The sequence below is a fragment of the Sceloporus occidentalis genome, unplaced genomic scaffold, assembly GCF_023333645.1.
Source record: "Sceloporus occidentalis isolate IW3139 unplaced genomic scaffold, rSceOcc1.0.p SCAF_2, whole genome shotgun sequence".
NCBI classification, from domain to species: Eukaryota; Metazoa; Chordata; class Lepidosauria; order Squamata; family Phrynosomatidae; genus Sceloporus; species Sceloporus occidentalis.
In genome coordinates this window covers 102,918,301-102,944,462 of record NW_028316982.1, presented here as the reverse complement: position 1 = coordinate 102,944,462, position 26,162 = coordinate 102,918,301, and the positions used below count along the sequence as shown (strand labels likewise).

General features: G+C 39.8%; 2 protein-coding genes across 3 annotated transcripts in view; both read right to left on the bottom strand.

Moving 5' to 3' along the window:
• Nucleotides 1–9,073, bottom strand: part of DNA2 (DNA replication helicase/nuclease 2) — a 28,739-nt gene extending 19,666 nt beyond the window's left edge. Inside the window, exons 1-6 of the mRNA XM_089508357.1 lie at nucleotides 8,967–9,073; nucleotides 7,667–7,840; nucleotides 7,084–7,267; nucleotides 4,438–4,580; nucleotides 2,522–2,665; nucleotides 971–1,184 (exon numbers count right to left, since the gene is read on the bottom strand). Coding sequence (XP_089364483.1) covers nucleotides 971–1,184; nucleotides 2,522–2,665; nucleotides 4,438–4,580; nucleotides 7,084–7,267; nucleotides 7,667–7,840; nucleotides 8,967–9,073 — 966 coding nt within the window. The remainder of the gene's footprint in view (nucleotides 1–970; nucleotides 1,185–2,521; nucleotides 2,666–4,437; nucleotides 4,581–7,083; nucleotides 7,268–7,666; nucleotides 7,841–8,966) is intronic.
• A 2,622-nt stretch (nucleotides 9,074–11,695) lies between these two features.
• SLC25A16 (solute carrier family 25 member 16) overlaps nucleotides 11,696–26,162 on the bottom strand; it is a 31,509-nt gene continuing 17,042 nt past the window's right edge. For both annotated transcript variants that reach the window (XM_089510487.1, XM_089510488.1), the window contains exons 7-9: nucleotides 18,549–18,711; nucleotides 16,696–16,764; nucleotides 11,696–14,960 (exon numbers count right to left, since the gene is read on the bottom strand). In XM_089510487.1, coding sequence (XP_089366613.1) covers nucleotides 14,804–14,960; nucleotides 16,696–16,764; nucleotides 18,549–18,711 — 389 coding nt within the window. In that variant the 3' untranslated portion in view covers nucleotides 11,696–14,803. The remainder of the gene's footprint in view (nucleotides 14,961–16,695; nucleotides 16,765–18,548; nucleotides 18,712–26,162) is intronic.

Below are 26,162 nucleotides of genomic sequence, written 5' to 3'. Positions count from 1 at the left end.
GAAATACTAATACTCTTTCATGAAAGATTAATTAACCTCCACACTGAGTAGGGCAGAGAGGCTCTCATACTTAATTGTCATCAGCTAGCTGGGACCCAGAGCATCCTCTTACTGCTGCCCAGTTAGAGATAGTTTCAACTTATCATTATTTCCTTCATCTTAAAAATGATTTCCCAAGCTCTGCCAGGGAGGAAAAAGGCTGAGCAGGCACCCTGTGGCATAGACATTTTCAAGGAGTTAGTCAGAGTCCTTAGCCAAGAACAACTGACACTTATCAAAGCAACTGTAACTGAAAGAGAGCCAGAGGACTTCCAGTAGATCCTGAAAATCAGATGTCTCTCATTACATTGAAAATGTAAGACACGATCTGCTAAATGCTTAGCAAATAAGTCATAACAGACTACAGACAGTTCATAGATTCAGCAACAGAGGGCTTACAACAGTGATGGTGAACCTTTGGCACGCGTGCCAGAGGTGGCACTCAGAGTCCTCTCTGTGAGCACACATGCTGTCGCCCTAGCACAAAGTTTGCCAGAGTTTCTTACTAGAAAGCCAGAAGGACGTGGCACTTTGCAATAAATAAGTGGGGTCTGGGTTGCAGTTTGGGCACTCGGTCTGTAAAATGTTCACCATCACTGGCTTACAACATCCCAGAATATTTCTGCTCAACAGATATAGTGCCTAATAAAACCTTCTTCACCAGTATCACAACTATGGAATACTACATAGGTCTCCAAACTGGCTATAAACAGTACTTAGCAGGACTCATTCTAACCACTTTATTTTCATCAGTTACTTAATAACCAAGTACGGCCTTAGTTCTAATCACCTTATGCTAACTGCACAATTCAGGTCTGCACAGAAGGTGTCACAAAACTGCTGAAACAGAGTAATATAGGTACTCTCTTATGTAATTCCTTTTTAGTTTTCTTTAAAATTGCAATTCCATTTAAAAAAATCTTATTTGTACCTGACTCCTGTGCTCTATTGAGTTAGATTCCTTGCCACTTTTAAGCTCCAGTGGCATTATCTTGGACTGAGTTTTAGATCTGTGGTGAATTGTTACACCAACTGTAACATCAATCTTGCCCTTTAAGCCAAACCGAGGACACCAGACGTTCTCCTCCACATCCAAGATTTCTGTAACTTTGATATCACAAAAGGAGTCATCTTTATCTCTTGGTCTATCAAAAAACAAATTAGGTGTGTTAATTTCTATCTTTACCCCCCAAAATAAAATACTAACTTTCCAAAATAAGTGTCTGATGAAGAGGCAAAATGCACTTATTTATTTAAAGGACTTTTCTATAGTCTTTAAAATGAAAGCTGAAAAAATATGTTAATTTTATGAAATTGCCTCTGAACAATTTAAACTCTTACTTATTTACCTTTCAGGTGAGAAAAATGATTTCACTCCCCAAATAGCAAATTTGTCACACAAAATACTTCAGCCAATCTTTGTAGGGGAGTTCAAGTAACTGACAAAACCACCTTTGAGTAATCTTTGCTTAAGGAAACCCTATAAAATTCATAGGGTTGCCATAGGTGCCATAAGGTGATTTGAAGGTGAACTCACACACTCACCTACACATACAACAGACTGAAACAACTATGGAATGTGCAGTAAAAGACATAAAAGATAAATGTGTGAAAACATGAAGCTGGTGACAACAGAAACTGGCCATGTTATGTATGGAAAAGAGAAAGTTAAGCTACTGAAATATGTACACACAAATACTTTATCTTGGCTGGCAGCCAGTATCCTGCAGCTATAATAGACAAGCTGGAAAACAAATTTAAATATTAAAAATGGGAAAGTATATTTTAATTAAGCTATGACTACAATATTCCAAGCCAAAACAGTAGCATCATGCTACACTACTTTAACTTTTCAACTTTCCAAATACTGGTACAAACAGATTTGTCCCTCTTCTGCATTTATCAACGTATATGATTTAAGAGTCAAAACTAGCCCTTACGCTGAAGAAATGAAATTGCACAAAGAAGTAAAGGCAATAACATAATACACAATTTGCTGATCAGCTGAGGCTCTTGTAAACTTAAACAATTTACTCTTAACACTAAGGTGCTAAGAAAACAGAATTAACAGAACTGTCATAAAACCAATTTGGAAGGAGAAAGAAAATTTAAAAGTGAAGAATTAAAGGAAATAGTGGGCTGGATTCCTCACTGAACACCACTATCAGAAAAAGGGAGGTTTTTTCCTCAGTTCCATCTTCTCTCTCCACAACCTCAAGAAAACTGATCTGAAAGGCCAAGCGATCCCTTGGAATAGTGTGAGAATTTGTGTTAAGGATAACCAGCAAAAATGATTTCCAGCTCCTTTCCAACTACAGTTCTTTAAAGTTGACTTGGAATATTCAGAAGGAGAGGGATTAGATAGTCTAGCTTAGGGTAAGAAGCTATACATTATTTGCTTTCAGACATAATTTTTGAAACAGCTGATTCTACTCCTACAGTTCCAGTAAAACCACAACAACACACTGTTACAGTTTCTTACAATTTTAGCTGCGTTTTATGCTGAAAATTATGCTGAGTAGCTTGATGGTTTGTGTACATGAAATCTTCTGCCCATTTAGTAAAAAATGGAAGGTATTCCTGTATCTCCTCCATCACATCATTTTGTTTCAGATTTAACTGGTACCTTCAGAAATCAGAGGATAAAAGCATGTCAAATTCTTTACCATCAACAAGAGATTAAGAAAGGAGTCAGGAAAGCAATGGGAAAGATCCCTTAGGTGCAGAAAACTGTATTTTTTTTGTCCCTCAGAGAAAAATACGTATTCATGTTTAGGTATTTTTTTAATATATTCCCAGCTTTCTAACTACAGCGCGCCCTTCCCTTATGTGGGGTATCCATTCCTGACCACCCGCGTAAGGGAAATGCTGCATATGGTGGAGCCCCATTGAAAACAATGGGGCTCATGCCCAGGGCACAGTGCAGGCGACACAGGTGCATATACCATTGCCTCTTCCAGTGCGCGGCATTCAGCATATGCTGAAAGCCGCATATGGCGTGCCTGTGTATGATGCAGGCACAAGGTACTTAGAAATATACTTTACTGCTACAGTGAACTGGCATAGTTGCAGTTGTTATCTGCTCTTAAGTCAGCTTCAGGTTACAGAGACTTTGAAAGGTCTCTGTCAACAGCCTTTCTGGAACTCAGGGTCACAGCTTCCTTTATGGAGTCAATCCATCTGTAAAGTGGTATTTTTCCTACTGACTTCCACTTTACTGAGCATTATTACTTTTTCCAACAAGTCATGTCACCACATAAAGTATGACAGCCTCAGTTTAGTTATTTTGGATTTTAGGGAGAGTTCAGATTTAATTTGCTCTGATTCATTTATTTGTCTTTTAGGCAGACCATGGTAACTACAGAACTCTCCTCTAGTACCACATTTCAAATGAGTTCATATTCCTCACCTCAATTTTCTTCATTGTCAGCTTTCACAACCTTACTAGTACTATGGTATAGATTAGTGGTTCCAAAATGTTGGTCCACCAGATGTTTTAGACTTCCTGACCGCTGTGCTGTCCAGGGCTTCTGGGGACTGAAGTCCAAAATACCTGAGGCACCAAAGTCTGGGAATTGCTGGTATGGATGATTCTGACTTTGGTATTCATTCACCTTTGCACTTATCCAGTTCCTTTAAAGCTGCCCTTCCAATTCTTAGTTTTCTTCTGATTTCCTGACTACAGTGTCCATTTTGATTTATGATGATTGAGCCAAGGTATAGAATTTTTTTTTTCTGTCTTCATATCCACATCTCTCACTTTTAAGTTATATAAATCATGTGGTCATTACTTTTGTCTTCTTAACATTAAACTATAATAACTCTTTAACACCTTCTCACAATGTTTAACAGGAGTCATCCCAGTTATTTGCTATTTTCTGTTAATATAGTGTCCTTTGCATATCTTAAATTGTTAGACTCTTCCCCAAATTTTCATGCCTCTTTCCTCTGAGTTTAATCCTACTTTCTGTAACAAATTAAATGGCAAGGTGATAAAATGCAGTTTTCTCTGACTTTCTTGCCAGTTGGGAACTATTCTCTTCTCCATATTCTGTCTTCTCCACAGTATAGGTCAGTGATTCCCAAACTTTGGTCCTCCAGGTGTTTTAGACTTCAAATTCCAGACGACCTAGTCACCTTGGCCAATCATAAGGAATTCTGGGAACTGAAGTCTAAAATATCTGGGGGGACCAAAGTTTGAGAACACTGGTATAGGTTATGCATCAGAACAATCAAATGTTGAACACCCATTTATTTTAGTACTATCCATAGTTATTTATTATTGCTATAATGAAAGGCTTTGCTGTAATCTATACAGTGCAGGTATTAAAAAATAAAACAAAAAAAAATAGTTGACAGAACCATATACTGCTTACTCCAGTTATAGCTAGCACTTACAGCTCTTTTAGATACTTTGGTCCCTGAACAACTGAGAAGGCAATTTCTTGAAGTTTCTCTTGGGTAAAATTTGTTCCTGCTTTTTGGAAAATTTCATGCAGAAGGGTACCTATCAACATTGGACGTGAACCAGATTCACATCTCTGTAAAACAAAATAATCGGCCCAAAGGCCAAAAACATATTAATAAGTGTTCGTGCATAACAAATCATCAAGACATCAGGTTTATACAGTAGGAATGGTTTATTCTCACTTCTCTGCAACCAATAATTTGTCTGCAGTCCCAAACACACACTTATTAGGTAATAAGTCCTTTGGACACAGTACACAAACCTCCACTTTAAAGAAGCAAGAGATATTAAGTATTATTATACCATAACATAAGTTATATTAAGTAACATTAAGTAAGTTAAGAAAGGGAAATGCAGGCCCGGTACAGATGGGCCCAAAAAGGCAGGTTGGGGCCGTCTTTCATTGCGGCGCAGCAGTGCTGCGACAACCAAATTGTGCGATGCTGCTATGCAGCAAAAAAGGAGCGCTAAAAAGTGACTTCTTTTGCACTGCTGCAAACAGCCTGTGGCGGCGCAAACACATCACTGCTGCACTGCTCCATTTGGGCGCAGCACAACAGCGACGTCAATGCTACGCACACCGTCTATATGGCGCCGCGCAGCAATGATGTCCTAGTCACGTACTAGGGTTGCGGAGCATGTGAGCGCTCTGCCCCAAGGCAACCCTACCACGTGACGAGGGCATCGTTCAGGGCCCATCTGTACCGGGCCATGAACACAACAATCCCACCATTATTCTCACTGTTTTTAAATTACAAGTACAGTGGAACATCGCCTTACACGGGGAATCCATTCTGGATCCCCCGCGTAAGGCGAATTCCGCCTATGCTTGAGCCTCATTCAAGTGAATGAGGCTCATGTGTGTGGCGGCATGGCAGCATGCACGCGTCATGGGCATGTACGGCCCATTCATCTGAATAGGACGCACTGCTCTTTGCGCCCCATGCGGCTTTACCACGTATGCTTAAATCTGCATATAGCGCGCCCGCATATAACGCAGGCGCACTGTACTGATGCCCATATAGTAGCTGTGTGTATGACATAGGAATTATGGTATTGTTTGTAGTTGGCAGTGCACATCTCATGAGCTTAAAAGTGGCCATTTGTGAAGATATGCTCCTCAATGTTTGTATGTTATTCTAACAAGCCACTCTGGGCTCATACAGATTAACACACCATGACATCCCTTTTTTCACAGATAACAATGTACTTACTACCAGCCAAATGCATAACTATGTAAAATAATACTGAACCAATTCCAGAAAACAGTAGCTTTGACTATAGAAGGAAGAAGCCACCAAAAGCATGTCTTGCATGTCTTCATACATTTCCCAAGGGCAATGTTAAAAGGTCTCTCGGCCCGTTACAGACGGGCACTAAAGTACGGAGTCAGTCCGTACTAGGGTTAGGAAGGTGCGGTGCTTCTGCACCCTCCTAACCCTAGTATGGACTGAGTCCGTACAAAATGGTGGTGCCCCATCTACATGGGGGCCGCCATGAGGACGTGACGTCCTTGCTCCGCGCCAGGGCGCATAGTGCGCCCTGAGCACGGAGCAGGAAGGAGCTCCGAAACGGAGCTCCTTCCTGGTTTGGTCCACTGGGCGCAGCCTTCAGACGGCTGCGCCCAGCGGACCAAAGGAGAAAGGGGCCAAACGGCCCCTTTCTCCTCCTTCCCGCCGCCGCTGGGTGTCCTTGGGGCTTGAAGCCCCAGGGACACCCCTTTTCAGGCTGCGGGGAAGGGGCCTTTCCTGGGGCGGGTGCAGACCGCCCCAAATGGGCGGTCTGGAACCCGCCTCAATGATCATTATAGTGAATTCTGAACATATCTCAGAATATCTAATGCTTTAATATGTATGTCAGATCAAAACTGTAGTAAGAAGCTAATAAGGATACTGAGGAATAAAGTAACATGCTCTTGATGACACATCCATATCAAAAAAATTAGATCCTACATAGAGAACTGAAGATTTTGAAGATGATACTCTGTAAGACCCACATTGTATGAAGATTTCATTATTCTATCTCAGCACTGTAAAGCTATGACACATCACTGCCACTAACAAGAAGTCTCTCAGGCTGCTGCCACACTGCAGAATTAATGCAATTTGATGCCACTTTAACTGTCATGGCTCCATCCCATGGAATCTTGGGATTTGTAATTTGTTGGGGCACCAACACTGTCTCTCTGACAGAGAAGGTTAAATATATCACAGATACAGAAATCTCAGCACTGAACCATGGCGGTATAAACTGCGTTAATTCTGCAATGCAGATGCAGCCTTAATCTTTTTGGCAGATGAAGGTGATTAAACCAATCCTTGCCTTCATTACCTAATTGCCAATCATTATGAGGAACATAGCTGAAGATTTCAGGGTCTATTGCTGTAACAGTATCTATCATATATTAAACAACTGTAATACTAAGTGCTATACAAACCACTTTGAGATAGGTTCTGCTCAATGAGCTTAACAAAGCCTTTTGTGTAAACTAGGTTGTGTTTTAGGTAACATTTGAATAGGCCCTTAATTCTAAGAACCTATACATCAGGTTGTGCTGAATATTTTCTCCCACTTACCCTGAACTTTTCACTTAGTATAGCTCTCCTCATACATCGAATGCTATTAGATACAGTAGTACCAGAAAGAAGTATATCTGGATATAGAATTAAGTATCCTGACTCTGCATCTATTATCCAGACGCCAGAACTACACTCTCCTTCTAGATGAATGATATCTCCTGGTTGTACTGGAACAGAAATCCTAAAACAAAACAGATAGGCAAAATGACAACGCTCAGGGTGACTAGTATTGCCATTTTTGTAGTCTGTGTATTTGAAGTGTCCCAGGTGTAGAAAATTGCCCCTGAATTTTACAGAGAACTGGAAAATACCAGGAAACTAAAAAATAATGGTATATGGGTATATTTTATGAAGAACGGGGGGGGGGGGGGGGGGAGAACAAAAGATGATACATGGCCCACATATTTATGTATTAGGTTCCCATTCAAAGCCTTCATGCCCTCTACTTAAAATTCTTAGAAGCATTTTTATAAAGAATAAGTTGTTCAACTTTTTGACACAATTACAAACTATACAGTAATATCTTAAAGCACATAAACCCCACCATACAAAGCATCAATTACATGTAAACAGCATTTACCAGTCATTCCTAAGGATACATAGTTCTGTATCCAAGTTATCAAGCAGAGAAGAAGCTGTAATTGTGAGTCGCTTCTCAGCATCGCAATTTTCCTGGACTTGTAAAACACAGTATCTGTTGTTCAAACCTTTGCTGAGAACGGTATCAGAGAAGCCAATTGTTCTCCCAGGAAACCTAAAATTATAGATATATTGGAGATACAATAGTTATTAAACCACACAGTCTATAACAAAAAAGGTTTGAATGTTGTGGATAAGCCCATGAATTCTACGGTATGTAAAACAGACAAAACCAAGGTTAACATTACATTTCCTCCCTTGATCTGTTTCTGCATTCATGGCCAGTCTTTCCTCATCTGTACAGTTTTGCCCTGACAACAATATTGTAAGAGACATTAAATGGCCCAAGATCCAATGAGGAATGGGGAAGCATCTCTTGGGCCCTTCCTTTAACTCCGCACAAGTATAGTACTGATTCCACCTCAACTGCCATGGCAAGATCTTATCGACTCCTGGGATCTGCAGTTTATTTGAACACTAGAACTCTCTAAGAACTCTACATGTCCCTCTTTAAAATGCAAACCCCAGGTTTCCACAGGATGCTGCCTTCCCAATTAAAGTAGAATCCTGCACTACTGTATATATATATGAGAATACTTATGTATGTGTCTCTCTCTCTCTCTCTCTCTATATATATATATATATATATGAGCTTATGTGTCTATATATATATATATATATATGAGTTTGTATGTGTGTGTCTATATATATATATATATATGAGCTTATATGTGTGTATGTATATATATATATATGAGAATGCTTATATAGAGATGCATGCACATACAATACATATATATTATATATATGAGAATACTTGTGTGTATGTATATATCATACATATATGATAATGCATATATATGAGAATGCTTATATAGAGATGTACACATACTATATATATATATATATATAATATGGGAATGCTTGTGTGTATATATATATATATATATTATACATATATATGAGTATGCTCATGTGTGTGTGTATAGTGTATATATACTGTACTATATATATATATATATATATATAATATATGTATATATATATATATATATCATTATGTCATAATGCATATATATATATATACACACACACACACACACACATATATACACATACATGAATGACAATGCTTATAAGCTGAGAGAAGCCCCCTGAAAGGGGAGAGACCAAAGAGAGAGGCATTAAAAGGGAGGGAAAAGCCCTGCCCCTGATTCATTCCCTCCCCTTGAAAGAGCCACCTGGCTGCCTCCTCCTCCTCCTCCAAGAAGCTCCTTCCCATCAGTTCCTCCAGCTCTTCCCTCTCCTTCTCCTTCTCCTTCTCCTCCTGAAGCTGCGCCGCCGCCATTCCAAAAGACCCGCCAGGAATGAATGAATGGAGGAGGAGGAGGAGGAGGAGAGCTCCAGCCTCTCACCACTACTAAAGGCGGGGCCTACTGCGCAGGCGCCAAACCCACGCTGGCCTATGAGATGACGAGAGCCCGCCGCCTGGCGCTCTTGCTGCTGCTGCTGCTGCTGCTGTTGTTGTTGTCTGCGCGCGCACTGAGGAACCTCAGTCTTCTTCTTAGCTTCCCATCCCAATAGGCCCGCCTTTTGGAAGTGGAGCGCGCGCCTTTTAGAAGTCCCTCCCAGGCGCGAGCCAGGGGGAGGAGGGAAATGTGGCAGTTGGGCCTTGAAAAATGGAAGGGGCGGGGCTTAGGATCCCTGGTTTTTGTGGCGCCTCAGAAAACTAGCACTTTATATGTCTAATAAAGTTTATTTGTCTAATAAAGAGCCAGCAGCGTGGTGTCCTATCCTGCTTTGAATGTGGGTCTATATGAGACTCACTCTGGGGGTGACCTTGGGCAACAAGTCACACTCTCTCAGCCTCGGGAAGGCATTGGCAAAATGTGCCAAGAAAAAAAAAACACATCACAAAAGCACCTTAGAGTCGCCATAAGGCAGGATGACTTAGAAGGCACACAGCAACAGCAATGTGTGTGTGTGTATACAGTTCTGTATTTATGTATACAGTAGGATGAATGTGTCCAAAATGACTTGAAGGCACTCAACATCTCTCTCTCTCTCTCTATACACACACACAGTTCTGTAGGATGAATGAGCCCAAAGTGACTTTAAGGCACACAACAACATATATGTGTGTCTCTCTCCCCCCTTCTCTCTCTCTCTCTATACACACACACACACACACACACACACAGAGTTCTGTGTAGGATGAATGGGCCCAAAATGACTTAAAGGCACACAACAACATATGTCTATGTCTCTCTCTCTATATATATATATACACACACACACAGTTCTGTGGGATGAATGGGCCCAAAATGACTTGAGGGCACACAACATCTCCCTCTCTCTCTTTACATACATACATATAATATACAGACACACAAACACATACAGTTCTGTGGAATGAATGGGCCCAAAATGACTTGAAGACACACAACATGTATGTGTGTGTGTAATTCTGTAGGATGAATGGGCCCCAAGATTACAATAGGCCCCAAATGCTCCCCAGGAAGGTCCCACAGGATCAGGGAGATGTCATTTCTGTCACCCATAAAATCTATCTCCCAGCTGGGCCATGAAAACCCACTGGGTGACCTTGGGCAAGTCACACTCTCTCAGCCTCAGGGGATGGCAATGGCTTTTTTGTAGTTTTAATGTTTGTAATAAGGTTTTTTTTTGGTAACAACCAACAATACAAAAATAACAGCATTCAAGGTCTATATGTAAACTTGCATAATAGCTATCTTTTGTGGGGTAATATCAGTAACAAAAGTCCTAAAGACATCACTCAGATACAGTAGTTGATGAAGTTAGGATCAAAGTATCTTTCCAAAGAATAGCTTGATGAGGAGGAGGTCTGATAGCAAATGAGTTGGTATTGATGTAATCAATAAACACTGACCAATCATCAAAAAACGTGTCCGGTTTCTTCTGTCCATTACAAAGATGAAAAATTTAAGAAATGTTTGTAATAAGTTTTTAATGTGTTTTTATTGGTGAGCTATTTTGGGTCCCTTTCCAAGGTTACCATGAGTCAGGGATGGCATAAGGACAGTTAACAACGATAATACAGTGACCGGAGCCAACATGATGAGTGTTAGACTACACCTCTGGAGATCAGGGTTCAACTCACTGTTGTCATAAAAACCCACTGCATGATCTTTGACAAGTCAAAGTGTTCGAAACCCTGCTTGGCCATGGACCACCACTGGGTGAACTTGTGCAAGTCACACTTCATCTCAAAGGATGGCAATGACAAACCCCCTCTGAAGAAACTTGCCAGGAAAACCCTGTGATAGGTTAGTGTTAGGGTTGCCATATGCCAGAAATGACTTGAAGGCACACAGCAAACAGGATGCAGTGCACCCAAAGCAGAGCAAAGTGTGGCGAATCTTAACTGTGGTGAGTTGGTACAAGTCGATTTTAAACAGTTTAGAAAAGAGTCTGAAATCCAAAACACCTTTGGTCCCAATATTTTTGGATAAGGACATTCAACCTGTATTTTTAACAGGTGAAGGCTATGCTGAGAAAACTTTTTTGCTTGTAATAATACTGTACCTTTAAAAATTGATTGCAGTATGTTTTGTTCTAAAAGCAACCTTTAAAGGTCTGTTTATAAATTTATTAAACAACACAAGTAGTATGGGTTATATGCTAGTAGCTTGACTTAAAACACTGCAAAGAATTGCACATTTTAAAGACAAGGGTAGAATACAAGAATCAGTATTACTTACAAAGTATCTCAAAATTAGTAGGCCACAATAAGTAAGCAATGCTAAATAAAACACAAGTGCGATTCTAAGGATAAATTCTTGAAAGTAAATTGGCTCTAAATCAGAAGGATGTACAGTGCAATCCATTACATATCTCCTCAGAACTAAGTCTCATTGAGTTGAATGGGGATTTCTGTGTATAAAATAACAGGCTTGTGTGTCTTTTACACAATACTAGTTTTCCATGTTGCAGTCACATTTCTTTGGTTTACTCAGGATGTTTATAAACCACACTAACTTTAAAAAGTCTATAAAGCAAAGTAGAATTGCAGTCATTTTATTATCATTTCATCAACAACCTTAAAACCAATAATGAAAGGAAAGTGAATTCCAAACATGCAGTTCTAGAGGCTGATAAGCTTCGTCACAACATTATTTAACATATTTAAAAAATAAAACAGGTACATCTCTCTGCCAGTAATTATCTCAGATCATAAAGACATGTACATTTTATTTTAATAAAATAAAAAGTCAGACCACAGGGTTGAGATTCTATGCCCCAACAGCAGATCAGAAGCAATTGCCATTTTACAGCAGCTACTTTGGGTAGCATAACTGTTACCAGTTTTTTCATCTATATACAATATTTACAATTAATAAATTACATTGCTTTACTGTAAGATTATGAGAAGTATTTTTACAACTCAAGTTCAGTAAAATCAGAAATTTACCAGTGTAGATTCTGTGAATGAAATGAACAACTTGCTACATACAACAGGAAGTACACTCGAGGGATGAAAGAGGTTTTGTTCTATCTAGGCCAATCAATGCTAAGCTAGCCAAAGTGTGCAAGTGTGCAAGTGCATCATTTCAAACAACATGGGTAGGATAAGTTTCTCAAAGGACAGATCAGGTGGGGAGGCACCCATGTTGTCATCAACACTGTAATTGGAATATCATCATGTAATACAGACAGAATCTGGCTGAAGAGGTGAAGCTCACACAGCTGGGATAGCTTTATTTTTATTTTTAAAAAGAGAGATAGAAGGATTGTAGAGTTGGAAGGGGTCCTATGGACTATCAGGTCCAATACTCAATGCAGGATCGCCACCGAGATCATTAGCTGGTAACTCCAGAGAAGAGACCTCACCGTCTCTCTAGACAATTGGTTCCATTGCTGAACCACTCTCATGGTCAAGAAGTTCCTTCTAAAGTTCAATCAAAATCTACTATCCTGTGGAAGATTCAAACCATTAAACCTAGTTCTGTTCTCTGAGGCAACATAAAGCAAGCACCTCTTCTTTGTGGCAGCCATTGAGGTATTTAAAGAGTGTGATCATATCACTTCTCAGTCCATTTGTATCCAACTACTAGAAAAGTTGCAGCAGAAGGCATACAAAAATTATGAAGCTGTGTTCTGTGAGGGCTGCATAGGAAACACAGCTATTGAAAACAGTTAAGGCTGCAAATAAGAGGATAATAGTGATCCCTGCATTTAAAGCTGCTTCAAAATACTGGTGCTTTGGCATTGTCCTTTCCTTTGAAAAGAAAAAGCTTTTCTTTCTCCTCACAGAAGAGTATGCATCCTGGTCCACATGCAGTTTAGTATTAGATGTAATCTCTACCTAACCAAAATGAAACTCAGGCAAAGACACAACCCAGTTTACTAACATATATATGTTTGTATGTATTGATACTATACATTGTAGAATTACCTCAGCTTTCAGTAGTATGATGCATGCACACAGTATAAGAATGTATAATATCTTCTGACATTGGACCAATACTGGTTATTTGTTTGTTCATGCTTTCTATCACTTTAGAAATTCACCCAAAACCACAACTTAAGGATCATTGTTTTTCAAAATACTTTCCTAATGCATTAATCACACAAAAATACAGTGGGTTAGTCACTTTAGGCCAGTACTTCTCAAATAGTGGGGCGGGCCCCCCAGGGGGGGCGCAAGGCTCCGTAAAGGGGGGCGCGAGGCTCTGTTATGCAGAGGTGTACTTATAACAATTTTATAGACAAATGATACTTTTTACAGTCGCGCGGGGGGCACAAAATGTTTTCTTCTTCCTAGGGGGGCATGACAGAAAATAATTGAGAAGCACTGCTTTAGGCTATAATCTATGCTCAGGGAGATTTACCTCTGAAAGCATATATAGGATTGCACAGTGTCCAGTGTCCAAGCGTAATGATATTACCTCTCTGAGTCGCAAGGAGGCTTTTCACTTAACCTGAAAAGCAGTTCTCCATGCTTCATGGCAATGTTTTTTTAAATGTAGGGACAAACGGGAAACGATGTAAGACAGTGCCCTCTCCATACCTGGTATTAGCTGGGTAGGGAGGGAGAAGGCAGCAGTGGCTAAAAGGGCAAGCTTGCCTCTTCTCCTTTGCCATGGCAGTCAGAAAGGGCACGCTCATCCCGAAGCAGGAGGAAGGCCCAACCAGGTGTCACCTAATGACACCACTGATGTAAGGGATCTATAATGTATGGTTTGTTTGTTTTAATTAACTCCATATGGCTACCATGCATTTTCTCCTCCTCCATCCTATGGAGCTAAAAGGAGCTAGAGTAGGTTATGCAAAAGGACCAAATTTCTCTCTCATTATCAAAAAACCTAACATAGGCTCTCCTGCACTACAACTATTCCAAGACATAAGGGAATTTCAAAACCAATTAGGTATGAAGAATCAGTTATTCAAAGGAGGGGGAAGTCAAGTATTCCATTGAGCATGCACCATTTTGTATCCCAGCCAAGGAAGTCTGTATCAAAAATAAAGCATTACACTCTACATTCTACTTATTAGAAAATGAAAATAAAAATTAAACACTAACCTAAAAATGGTATTTCAGAAATGGATTCTGAAGTAAGTAGTTTGTGCAGGAGAGAATGATACTTTCACCCTAAACTCATTTTGTGTAATAATGAAGCCCAGTGGAAAGATTTGCCATGTGAATCTGCAAATAAACTCTATTACATTTTAGTTATGGTATTTAAGCAACTTTTTGAAAAGCATATACTTAAATCCATTTTAAAAAAAACCAAGGAAATTCTTAAAAATAGGATACAAAAATGCAAGTTTGCAACAACTATAAAATATTTTCCTTCTTGCAACCAGCTGTTACAAGTTTACTCAATTTATAGTTCCATCAAAGCTCTTTAGACATTGTATGCATAACAACTAATTTACCCAACCTTACTGAGCAATATCCAATTTACACATCATATTTATTAAAGAAAATGCTATACACACTAATAATTCCTCAGTAATAATTTGAAATTGAAAATTACTGTTAAATACAATATGAAAACAAATGAAGTATTTTTCAATTACATTTTTAGAGTCTTTAATTGAGGTGCAAAAACTGTTTCATAAGTTCATAAGTGGTGAAGGCAACAGCCTGTGAAGGAACACACCGAATGTAATTCAGAGATAATCCTCTATATAATCCTCTTCGTATTCCATGGTTTCCATAAACATACTTCAGTGTCTGTATCATTGTACTAGAAAGAGAACAAAGTGTTAATACAATTACATTGGAAGCTTTTGTAAACATTTGTTTTTAAGAACTTCATAAAAAGTGGGAAGCTATTCAGAATATTTTAGTTTCTTATACATGTGTTGCCATAAAAGATGCTGTCAGAAACAATTCCATTTTTAATGTTTACTGGAGGGAAAAAAGGAAAGAAAGCAGTGGGTAAATATGGGGATTACAAGTGGGAGATGCCTCTCTCCCCTCATAATATTTTCATGAATGAGGTAAAGTAATTTATGATAACAGCTTCATCTAGAAGCACTTGTACATGATTTTTTTCTGTATATGGCATTCAGGAAACTGGACACATATCACATATACAGGAGATGCTAGAGAGCTGTTCATGAGTTTCCAAAATTTTGTCAATTTGTGTGTTCTGAATCAGATTATTAGTTCATCATTCATTCGTTTCATTTTATGCCACCTTTCTCCCAGAAAGGGACCTAAGGCAGCTGACAAGATAAAAACATTTTTAAAACTTTACGATGAGAATTTAATTTCAATTAGACTGGAGCCACTATATCAATGGAACTTATATATGTTTTAATCTGCAGTTCTCATTGATTCAGTGGATCCACTTTTGTTAAGATTTCAACTTAATTTAGGCCTATGTATTCCTTTTTGATATAAACCACTTAGAAGAGAGAAAAACTGGTAAAGCCTAGATATTTAGTACTTTTGACTAAAATATTTCCCATTAACGTGGAACATAATCCACCAGGCAGCCTTTGTGTAACACCCAATGAAGTGAACAGCATTCACCAAAAAGGAATGCTGCTTATATCTGTTGCCTCATATTGTGTAATCCTTACATACATACTGAAGTTAGTCATTTAAGGTGGCCCCATCTCTTTAATCCATGGTGCACTGCTTCTTAAATCCATGAGAAATTACATGGGGGAGAGAGGGTTTATGTCCTTGGCCAATTTTTTTATAATAATATATGAGATGGATAAGGATTTGCTGAACCTTATCCACTTGTAGGGATCCTTAGCATGGTACTGCCTATGCCAATCCACTCCATTTCCCTCCATTTCCACCACCTTCCAACGTGTTTATCTAGTGGGTGAGAGCAGTATCAGATGGGAAGGAGGGAGCCATGCTGTCATTCTGTTCTATTTCACATTTTGGTTCCTTCCCATCTCAAAGAACCCTTGTCTGCTGCTTAAACCCAGTTTGGGCAGTGTCAGCAAGCAGTAGTACCAGGGAATCCAGTAGCATTGGCAAAACAGACAGAGACTCCAATTATTCAGTGAAGAGTATTGGGAGTGGAGATGGCAGGGCCATCAGGATCCAACCATGCTGTACTCCATCACAATCTTCCAGTTGCGTGGAAACACAAGTTGACATATCAGAGAAAAGACAAGACTATAGTGCTCTCCTCCATGCCATGCTACGTTTTCATGTGCAGGTTGCATCCTGTATTGAGATTTTGGAAAGAAGCTAAAAACTTAGGAGGATAATTAAGAGACAGAAACGTTACCTGTACATCATCCGACTGAGATACTCTCTCCCCACATATATTCAACCTATGGCTATAGAAGGTTGCTTATATGATATTCATCAGCATAAGCAACATAATTTTGTAATCAATATGTGATTCTTTGACTAAATAACAGGAGGAAGAAGCTAAAGGTACAGAATTAAAGAGGAAAATTAGGTTGGATTCCAGTTTAGGATTTAGTATGAAAAATTAAACTTACAGGCACTTCTCAGAATCTGGAAGTATTGCTCCTAACTGCATTCGTCTTCGTGTTACATCAAGAGGATATCTGAGGAGAGAGGGGAAAGAGAGTTGTTGGGGTTTTTTCCCCTCAGCACAGCATTGCAAGCATTTGTATTATGAAATAGAGATTAGCTAAGAAATATGTGGTACATATGAAGCTGCTTTACACTGGGTGGCAACAGCACCATAAGAAATCAGGTAAAGGTCTTTCCCTACCCACTAGGCAATGTTTTAATTTCCAAAACAGGAGATTCTGAGCATTAAGCCTGCACCTTTTTAAATGAAGAACATGTGTTTCACTACAAAGCCATGAACTTTATTAATGTAGAGTTCTTTTATAAGGAAAGCAAAAAACACCTTCAAGTATCAATAATACAATACTTAAATGTTTTTTCAGAATGATATGTCTCCTCCAATACAGAGATTAACCAGGAACTGTATATGGTAAGACCTAGTGGTCTGAATCCCACTGATGATTCCCAACTACAGTAGATCCACTGAATCTTAAATATCTGAAGGAATGTCAGGTATAAGATGCTGTGAGCTTGTTTTCTGATGCTCCAGAGACTAGAACACAAAGCAATGGATTTAAACTACAAGTAAAGAGATTCCATATAAGCATTAGGAAGAATGTTTTTTTACAGCAATAGCTGTATGACAGTAGAATAGATTGCACTGAAGAGTGGTGGATGTTCTATCTCTGGAGGTCTTTAAACAGAGGTTGAATAAGCATTTTTCAGGTATGCTTTAGTTGTATATTTCTGCAAGGCAGAGGGATGACCCTTGTGGTCCTTTTCAAACTGTATGATTCTATGAATCTAGTTAGTATCAACTACTGTAAAACCACAGAATCAACTGTTGACTGCTCCAGGTAGCACAAACAATAACATCCAGGCCATTAAAAATCTGTAGTTGAAAAACATCTGTGTCTGTGTTTGTCTGTGTAAAAGATATAAGACACCAAACCTGGGGTGTATTGGCTAAAGTAAATAAAAACAGACAAAATCAACCCAGTCAGCATGTAAATGCTTTCATTTCACTGACAGTTTTAAAAGTTATTTTCTCATTAATGACTATAGATCCTGAAAATGCTAAATATTGTTTTCTACAGCTCAGGGCTGGAACAGACCAGCTTGAAAAGCTGGCTTCCACAAAGCTTTTATTTTATCACTTCTAAAGTAATTTTGAATATCCTTTTTAAAGAAGTAATATAACTGATGTCTAGCACATTAATAGTTGTTTTAAATTTAAAATCCTTCAACTTTAATAGGATTCCCAGTGGTCTCCCATCTAACCAGTTGCTTGAATTCAGCAGAGTGGTAGCCTATGGTGTTCTCTGATTATTCATTAATCTTCTCTGACAATGGGCTTAACAAATACAGCTCAGCCCTCATCTGTTGCACTGTTTCCACCTTACATTTGAAACAAGACAGTATCCATTACAAGCTTAATTTAAATTGGCAAACTTAATTTAAATATAATTTCCACTGATTTCAGAGAAACTATTCACAGTGAACAGACAATATATAAATGTACAGCCCAGAGCTATAACCTTTCTAATTCCTCTATAGAATTCTTATATATGGTAAACAGAATCATAAAATAATACACAGTCTTTTCATTATAGGTATTAAATTCTTTTCTCCCCTGTATCTTGTGGATATATACCTAGTTCTTATGGTCTTCCTTCATAGCCCACAAGGATGTGGTTAAAGACTAAGATTATGATCACATTAGATTTTATGATTTCTAAGATGAAATTAAAGTTCCTAGCACAAACTATCCTAACAATACTTTAGCTTATTGCAGTAAAATACTAAAATAACTTACGATATTGTCTGTGCTATTGCTCCAGCTATGCCACCACACAGCAAATTTACATGAGTTTTCAAAACTAAGACATCGGGATTATCTAAGCAAGGCCTCCCAAGCAGGGCAGGCGCTTGGGCAAGTCCCACACTCTTTAAGGTACCAAAGGTAAAAAATGAGAAACCTGAAAGGAAAAAATTTAACTTTAACAGAAACATTACCTTAACCATCTATGTAAACACTATAACTACATAGACATTACAATCACAATCCATTCAAAAGATAATTGTACCTTTACACACATGTGTAACAGAGAGCTACCGAGTTCTCTCTCACTGAGGAGAAAAGCCAGTGACACTTAAGGGTTAAATCCAATATTAGTTCTACATGAAGGAGGTCCAATTAAATCAGTAGAAATTAAGTTGGTTGTGACTAATGATTCCCCTTGACTTCAAAGCATTTAGTACTATATTTTACTCTCAAACAGGACTGGACAACTGTGGAAGGCTAGTGGACTGCACTATTCCACCAGAAGTGCTTGAAGGGCTGCATTGCCCCACTGCCCTGGCCACCACAAAAATAAATAAATAAATAAATAAATAATGCTTTTTTTTAAAAATAAAAAATCCAATTTTTTTTTCACTCCAAGTGCCCTCTCGGGATATGTGAGACATTTCCCATCATTCCTTTTTTAACTGCAGTAAGTGGACGTCACTTACCATTTCAAAAAAGACTTCTTTGGGGTCTAAACTGGGCCTCCAAAATGTCCTACAAATGCCCACCATGTCCCCTAGAGGGCATTTTGGGGCAATCTTTTAAAAACATGGCAAAAATGCCATCCACAACTGCTAGAGCAAAAAAAGGAAGACCTTGAGACACTGCAACCAGCTGCCAGCCCCACCTTGCCCACCTTTGCTCTGAAGGCTTGGGGTAGCTAAATCCTAGCACATTGCTGTATGTCCTGGACTGGCAGGGAACAATTCCTTAAAAAGGACTACTATGTTCTTTTTAAAATGGCTGCTTTGTGTCTTTGTATTTATTTTCTCTGTCCCAATAATTATCTTTCCCTGTGAAATTCAAATGGAAAGGTTAGAGTGTATGTTCAGCTTTCAAAGCGTAATAGCCTTTGTGACTTGTGTTGTACTCAAATACTGTTAAAATCAGAAACCTAACAAATAATTCCAGAAACAATTTCTATTATTATTATTATTATTATTATTATTATTATTATTATTATTATTCCTTCAGACTCAAGGTGACTTACAACTTTAAAAACATTACAGCCAAAACATACCCAAAAATCAACATTAAAAAGGAATTTAAATTATTTAATTTAAGTTACACTCAAATACCATTAAAAGAGAAAAAGCAATTAAAACAGTTCAGTCTAAAACAACATAGCACTCTTAACCAATTTGATAAAAACTTTCTTTTTTAAAAGACTGTCCAGTTATAAAAGTGCTGGATGAAAAAGGAGGGATTCAGTCTGACCTCCCTGGGAAGGGAGTTCCAGAGTCTAGGGGCAGCCACTGAGAAGACCCCCTCTCGCGTCCCCACCAATGGTGCTTGCAATGGTGGTGGCGCCTGAGAGAAGGGCTTCTTTTGATGATTTCAGGGTTGGCTCATATAGGGAGATACAGTCTGCCAGACAGCTTGGACCTGAACTAGCTGCTGCAGCTTTTTGTAGTAACTGAAGTTTTCAAATACTCTTCAAAGGCATCCCCAAGTAGAGCACGCTACAACAGTACAAACAGGATGTAAGGTATATACCACTGTGGCCAGAACTGGTGTCTCAAGGACTGGGCACAATTGGCACACAAGATTTAAAGGTACAAAAATACTCCTGGCCACTGCAGAAACCTGAACCTTCAGATTCAGAGCTGAGTCCAGGAGTACCCCTAAACTGGTAGCCTATGTTTTCAGGGCATGTGTAACCTTATCTAACACAGGTTAATTGTGATAACCTGAACACCTTTTGTCTTATTTTAAGCTTCAATTTGTTTGCCCTCATCCATCTCATTACTGATGACTGTCACTGGTTTAGGACCAGGACAGCCTACTTGGATTGGAGTGGAAAGGAATAATAGAGTTGGATGGCATCTGGATATTGATAAGCATCCTAAAACTTTGTCTGACCTTTCTCAGCAGTTTCATGGATAAGCTAGATAGCATGAAGGACAAAGTAGAACCCTGAGGGACCCCACAAGTTAATGGCCAGTGGGTCAAACAGGAGTCCCACAGCACTCACTACCTTCTGGGTTTACCTTTCTAGGAAGGAAGAGAGCCGCTGTAAAACATTGCCTGCACATCATGTCCCAGCAAGGTGGCTCAGAAGGATATAATGGGTGATGGTATCTAAAGCCACCGAGAGCTCCAGCAGAACTAGCAAAGATACACTTCCCCATCAAATTTCTGGTACACGTCATCCACCAAGACAACCAAACTTGTCTCTGTTCGATAACCAGGCCTGAAACCAGACTGAAATGGAGCTAGATAATCCATTTCATCCAGGAACCACTAGAGCTGGAAGGTCAACAGATGCTCCAATATCTTATCCACAAATAATAATTATTATTATTATTATTATTATTATTATTATTTGTATACCGCCCTATGGGAAACCAATCCGGGCGGTTGACAACAGTAAAATATAAAATACAACAATTAAAAACACTTTATCCCTCCCCCCCTTAAGACAGTATTAAACAGTATAACATATTAAAAACACAATATCAAGCATAAAAACAACAATTAAAAACTAAAACCCCTGATATCCCTCTGTTGATCCTCAACCATCACTAAGATGGGGCCACGGGAGGAATGAGGGAATCAGGGAACCTGGGCCGGGAGGGTTAATCTGGAAAGGCCTGCCAGAAGAGATCCGTCTTGACAGCTTTTTTAAAGCTGTCTAATAATGTCAACTGACGGATCTCACCTGGCAGGTCGTTCCAGAGTTTGGGGGCGACAGCAGAGAATGCCCTCTGGGAGGTCGCCGCAAGCCTAGATTTTAGAGGCTACAGTAAGTTCTTCCCAGAGGACCGGAGAGCGTGGGGAGGATTGTATGGGAGGAGGCGGTCCCTGAGATAGCTTGGACCCAAGCCATTTAGGGCTTTAAAGGTGATAACCAACACCTTGTACTGGGCCCGGAAGCTGATAGGCAGCCAGTGGAGGGACCTCAAAACCGGAGTAATGTGATCCCTCCTAGATGTTCCTGAGACAAGCCTGGCTGCCATGTTTTGAACCAGCTGTAATTTCCGAGTCAAGCACAGGGGTAGCCCCATGTAGAGCGCATTACAGAAGTCAAGGCGTGAGGTTACCAGCGCGTGCACAACCGTCTCGAGATCCCTTACTTCCAGAAAAGGGCGCAGCTGGCGTATCAGCCGAAGCTGATAACAGGCACTCCTGACCGTCGCATTTACCTGATTTGTCATCAGGAGCGACGAGACAAGGAGCACCCCCAGACTGCGAACACAGTTACTGGAGGAGAGTGTGACCCCATCCAGGGCTGGAGGTTGCAACCCAATTCTTGGTTTCGGGGCCGCTACCATGAGCACCTCCGTCTTGTCTGGATTCAGTTTCAATCTGTTTTTCCTCATCCAGCCCATTACCGCCTGAAGACATTCATTGAGAGAAGAGATGCCATCAGAATTCGAGGCCGACGAACGAGACACGGAGAAATAGATTTGGGTGTCATCAGCGTACTGATAACACCCAGCACCATGACTCCGTATTATTTCACCCAGAGGCTTCATATAGATGTTAAATAACATCGGGGACAAAATAGCCCCCTGAGGAAATGGTATATTATCATAGAATCATAGAGTTGGAAGAGACCACAAGGGCCATCCAGTCCAACCCCATTCTGCCATGCAGGATCTCTCAATAAAAGCATCCCCGACAAATGGTCATCCAGTTTAAAGACCTCCAAGGAGGGAGACTCCACTACACTCCGAGGGAGTGTGTTCCACTGTCGAACAGCCCTTACTGTCAGGAAGTTCCTCCTAATGTTGAGGTGGAATCTCTTTTCCTGGAGCTTGCATTCATTGCTCTGGATCCTAGTCTCTGGAGCAGCAGAAAACAAGCTAGCTCCCTCCTCGATATGACATCCCTTCAAATATTTAAACAGGGCTATCATATCACCTCTTTATCTTCTTTTCTCCAGGCTAAACATCCCCAGCTCCCTGAGTAGTTCCTCATAGGGCAAGGTTTCCAGACTCTTCACCATTTTAGTCGCCCTCCTCTGGACACGCTCCAGTTTCTCAATGTCCTTTTTGAATTGTGGTGCCCAGAACTGGACACAATATTCCAGGTGGGGCCTGACCAGAGCAGAATACAGTGGCACTATTACTTCCCTTGATCTAGACACTATACTTCTATTGATGCAGCCTAAAATTGCATTGGCCTTTTTAGTTGCCGCATCGCACTGTTGACTCATGTTCAATTTGTGGTCTACTTGGACTCCTAGATACCTTTCACACATAGCCTCATTCAGCCAGGTGTCCCCCATCCTATATCTGTGCATTTCATTTTTCCATCCTAAGTGCAGTACCTTACATTTCTCCATGTTGACATTCATTTTGTTAGCTCTGGCCCAGCTTTCTAATCTATTAAGATCATTCTGAATTTTGATCCTGTCCTCTGGGGTATTAGCTATTCCTCCTAATTTGGTGTCATCTGCAAATCTGATAAGTATGCCCCCAATTCTGTCATCCAAGTCATTGATAAAGATGTTGAATAGCACTGGCCCCAGGACAGAGCCCTGTGCGACCCCACTGGTCACTTCTCTCCAGGATGAAAAGGAGCCATTGTTGAGCACTCTTTGGGTTCGGCCAGTCAACCAATTACAAATCCACGTAACAGTTACTTTGTCTAGCCCACATTTCATTAGCTTGTTTGCAAGAATGTCATGGGGAACCCTGTCAAAGGCCTTACTGAAATCAAGATATACTATATCCACAGCATTCCCTTCATCTAACAAGCTGGTAATTTTATTTTTTTTATAAAGAGAGAAATTAGATTTGTCTGGCATGACTTGTTTCTCTGAAACCCATGTTGACTTTTTGTGATTATGGAATTGCCTTCTAGATGTTCACACACTCTCTGTTTAATGATCTGCTCTAGAATCTTTCCTGCTGTTGATGTCAGATTAACTGGACGATAATTGTTAGGATCCTCCTTTCTCCCCTTTTTGAAGATGGGGACAACATTTGCCCTCCTCCAGTCTGCTGGCACTTCTCCTGTTCTCCAGGAGTTCTCAAAGATTATTGCCAATGGTTCCAATATTACATTAGCCAGTTCTTTTAATATTCTTGGATGTAGTTCATCTGGTCCTGGAGACTTATATTCATTTAGATTAAGCAGTTATTCCTGTACTATCTCCTTACTTATTCTGTGCTTAAATTCCCCTATTCTGTCCTCTGCTCCATTTTCCTCAGGTTGAGCACTCTTTGCCTTTTCTGAGAAGACTGAAGCAAAGAAGGTGTTGAGTAATTCTGCCAATAATTATCCATTACAGAGGGACTGAGGGATGGTCTTTTCAAGAAAGGCCTAATAACTGCCTTCTTTAGGCACGGTGAAATCTGCCTTGCTGCAAGGAGGTAATGACTACCCCTTTCACCTACTCAGTAAGCCCCCCTCTTGCCTCTTTAATGAGCCAGAAAGGCAAGGCTCTCATCCGTCCACATCCTCAGCTTGCACAAATTGAAAATCATCAAGTAACACAGGTTAAGCAGGAATTAAGGTTACTTCCATTGGAACAGTATCAACTACAGCCTCTAAGTCAGAGGAGATCTGGGTGATTTTATCTACAAAGTGATGAGCAAATTCTTCAAAGCAGCCTGCCGAGTGGTGTCCATTTTCTACTTGAGGATCAGTGTGTAATAAGCCTCTGACTACTTGAAACAGCTCTGCTGGATGGCTGTTGCTGGATGGTAGATGTAATGGTGGCAGCAAAGAAAAATGTGAAGGTCATGGAGTAGGCCTTCAAATAGGCTTTAGCCCATATTCAATGAGACTCCTGGAATGGACCATCCTAACAGCCCCCCCAACCCCTATAGAGGTTCTGAGTCCCAGCAAGTTACCTAACCAGGTAAGTATCTGTCCATGACAACGGAACTGCAGAAAGTTCCTCTAGACCAAGATCACCATCACACCACCCAGCACAGAAAATATTCATGCCAGTAGCATGAGTGGGGCAGCCACTTAGGACAGAATCACAGTTGTTATGGACGCCTTGAAGTCCCAAGCCACTTCTGATAGGCAGTCTCAGCATGGATGTTGAAATCCTCTAGCAATATAAGCCAAGAAGACTCCAATGCCAATCCTGAAACTATGCCAGATAGCTCAGGAAGGGGGACTGTTGAGCAATGGGATGGGTGGTACAAAATAAAATCCCTATTCTGTCCTGGCTACCTGCCTTTAAGTATATAGACTCGATACCTACATAGGGAATATTGTTAAGAAGATGGAATCACAATAGACCATTGCAACTCCACCTCCCCACCACTCAGTTCTTCTTCTTATTATTATTATTAAACTTTATTTCTATAGCGCTGTAATTATACACAGCGCTGTACAAAGTCGGTAAAATTAGGAGTAAATAAAAGCCTGCCCAAGGCGTACATTCTAAGATAATAACAATTAAAGAGGAATAGATAAAATTACCATATAGAAAGGAAAAAACAGATTAAAAACATCAAATATCAAACAAATCACATCACATCAAATATTGTCAAACAGCCAGATAACAATCACAAATTCCCTGAGAACGCTTCCCTAAACAATATGGTTTTCAGCTCAGCTTTAAAGCTGGTTAGTTCTCACCTGCTGCTGTACAGAAAAACCTGGATGGCAAAGCTAAGAGATATTAACCCTCCCCCCAAGCTTCATCCAGGCAGGTCTCTGTAATTTGATCTAAAATCAAATCCTGAGTGGCACCTGTTTCCCCATTTTTGCATGCTGTCAATGAAAACTGAGCAGTATTGCTTCTAAGGCTAAATACACACTGCAGAAATAATCCAGTCTGACATTACTTTGACTTTCTTAGCTATGGAATTATGGGAATTGTAGTTTGTTGTGGCACCAGAGCTCTCTGACAGAGAAGACTGAATAGCTCACAAAACTACAATCCCAGAATTCCATAGCACTGAACCACAGCAGTTAGTGGTGTCAAACTGGTTTATTTCTGCAGTGTGGTTGCAACCTAAGAATCAGAACTTGGACAGTGAATTTCTCCATGTAAGAGACAAAAATTCCATCTAAAAAGAAAGTAAACTTTGCATGGGGTAATACCACGCTGAAGGATTTCTGTAGTTTATGTACATTTTTTTAAAAAACTGGTGTTTTAAAGAGAAGAGCTAAGATCAAGGCTAAAGATGTTAATACCATGACAAGCTTTTCAGTTTACTTTGGTATAATACCATGTACCCTCACTCTAGAAGGGGGAGGGGAATAAACATTGAGAAAGAATATTTTCAAAACCTAAGCTTTAGCCAAGATCAAGGGCAGTAGGAACTAGACAACTTGTTGGAGCTGCATAACATAAGTGCTGATAGATTAGTGTAAAAAAAAAAGAAAAAGAAGAGAGCTTATATAAATACTGGATGCATAAAGTAAGTGCCAAAAACTTAAATAAAA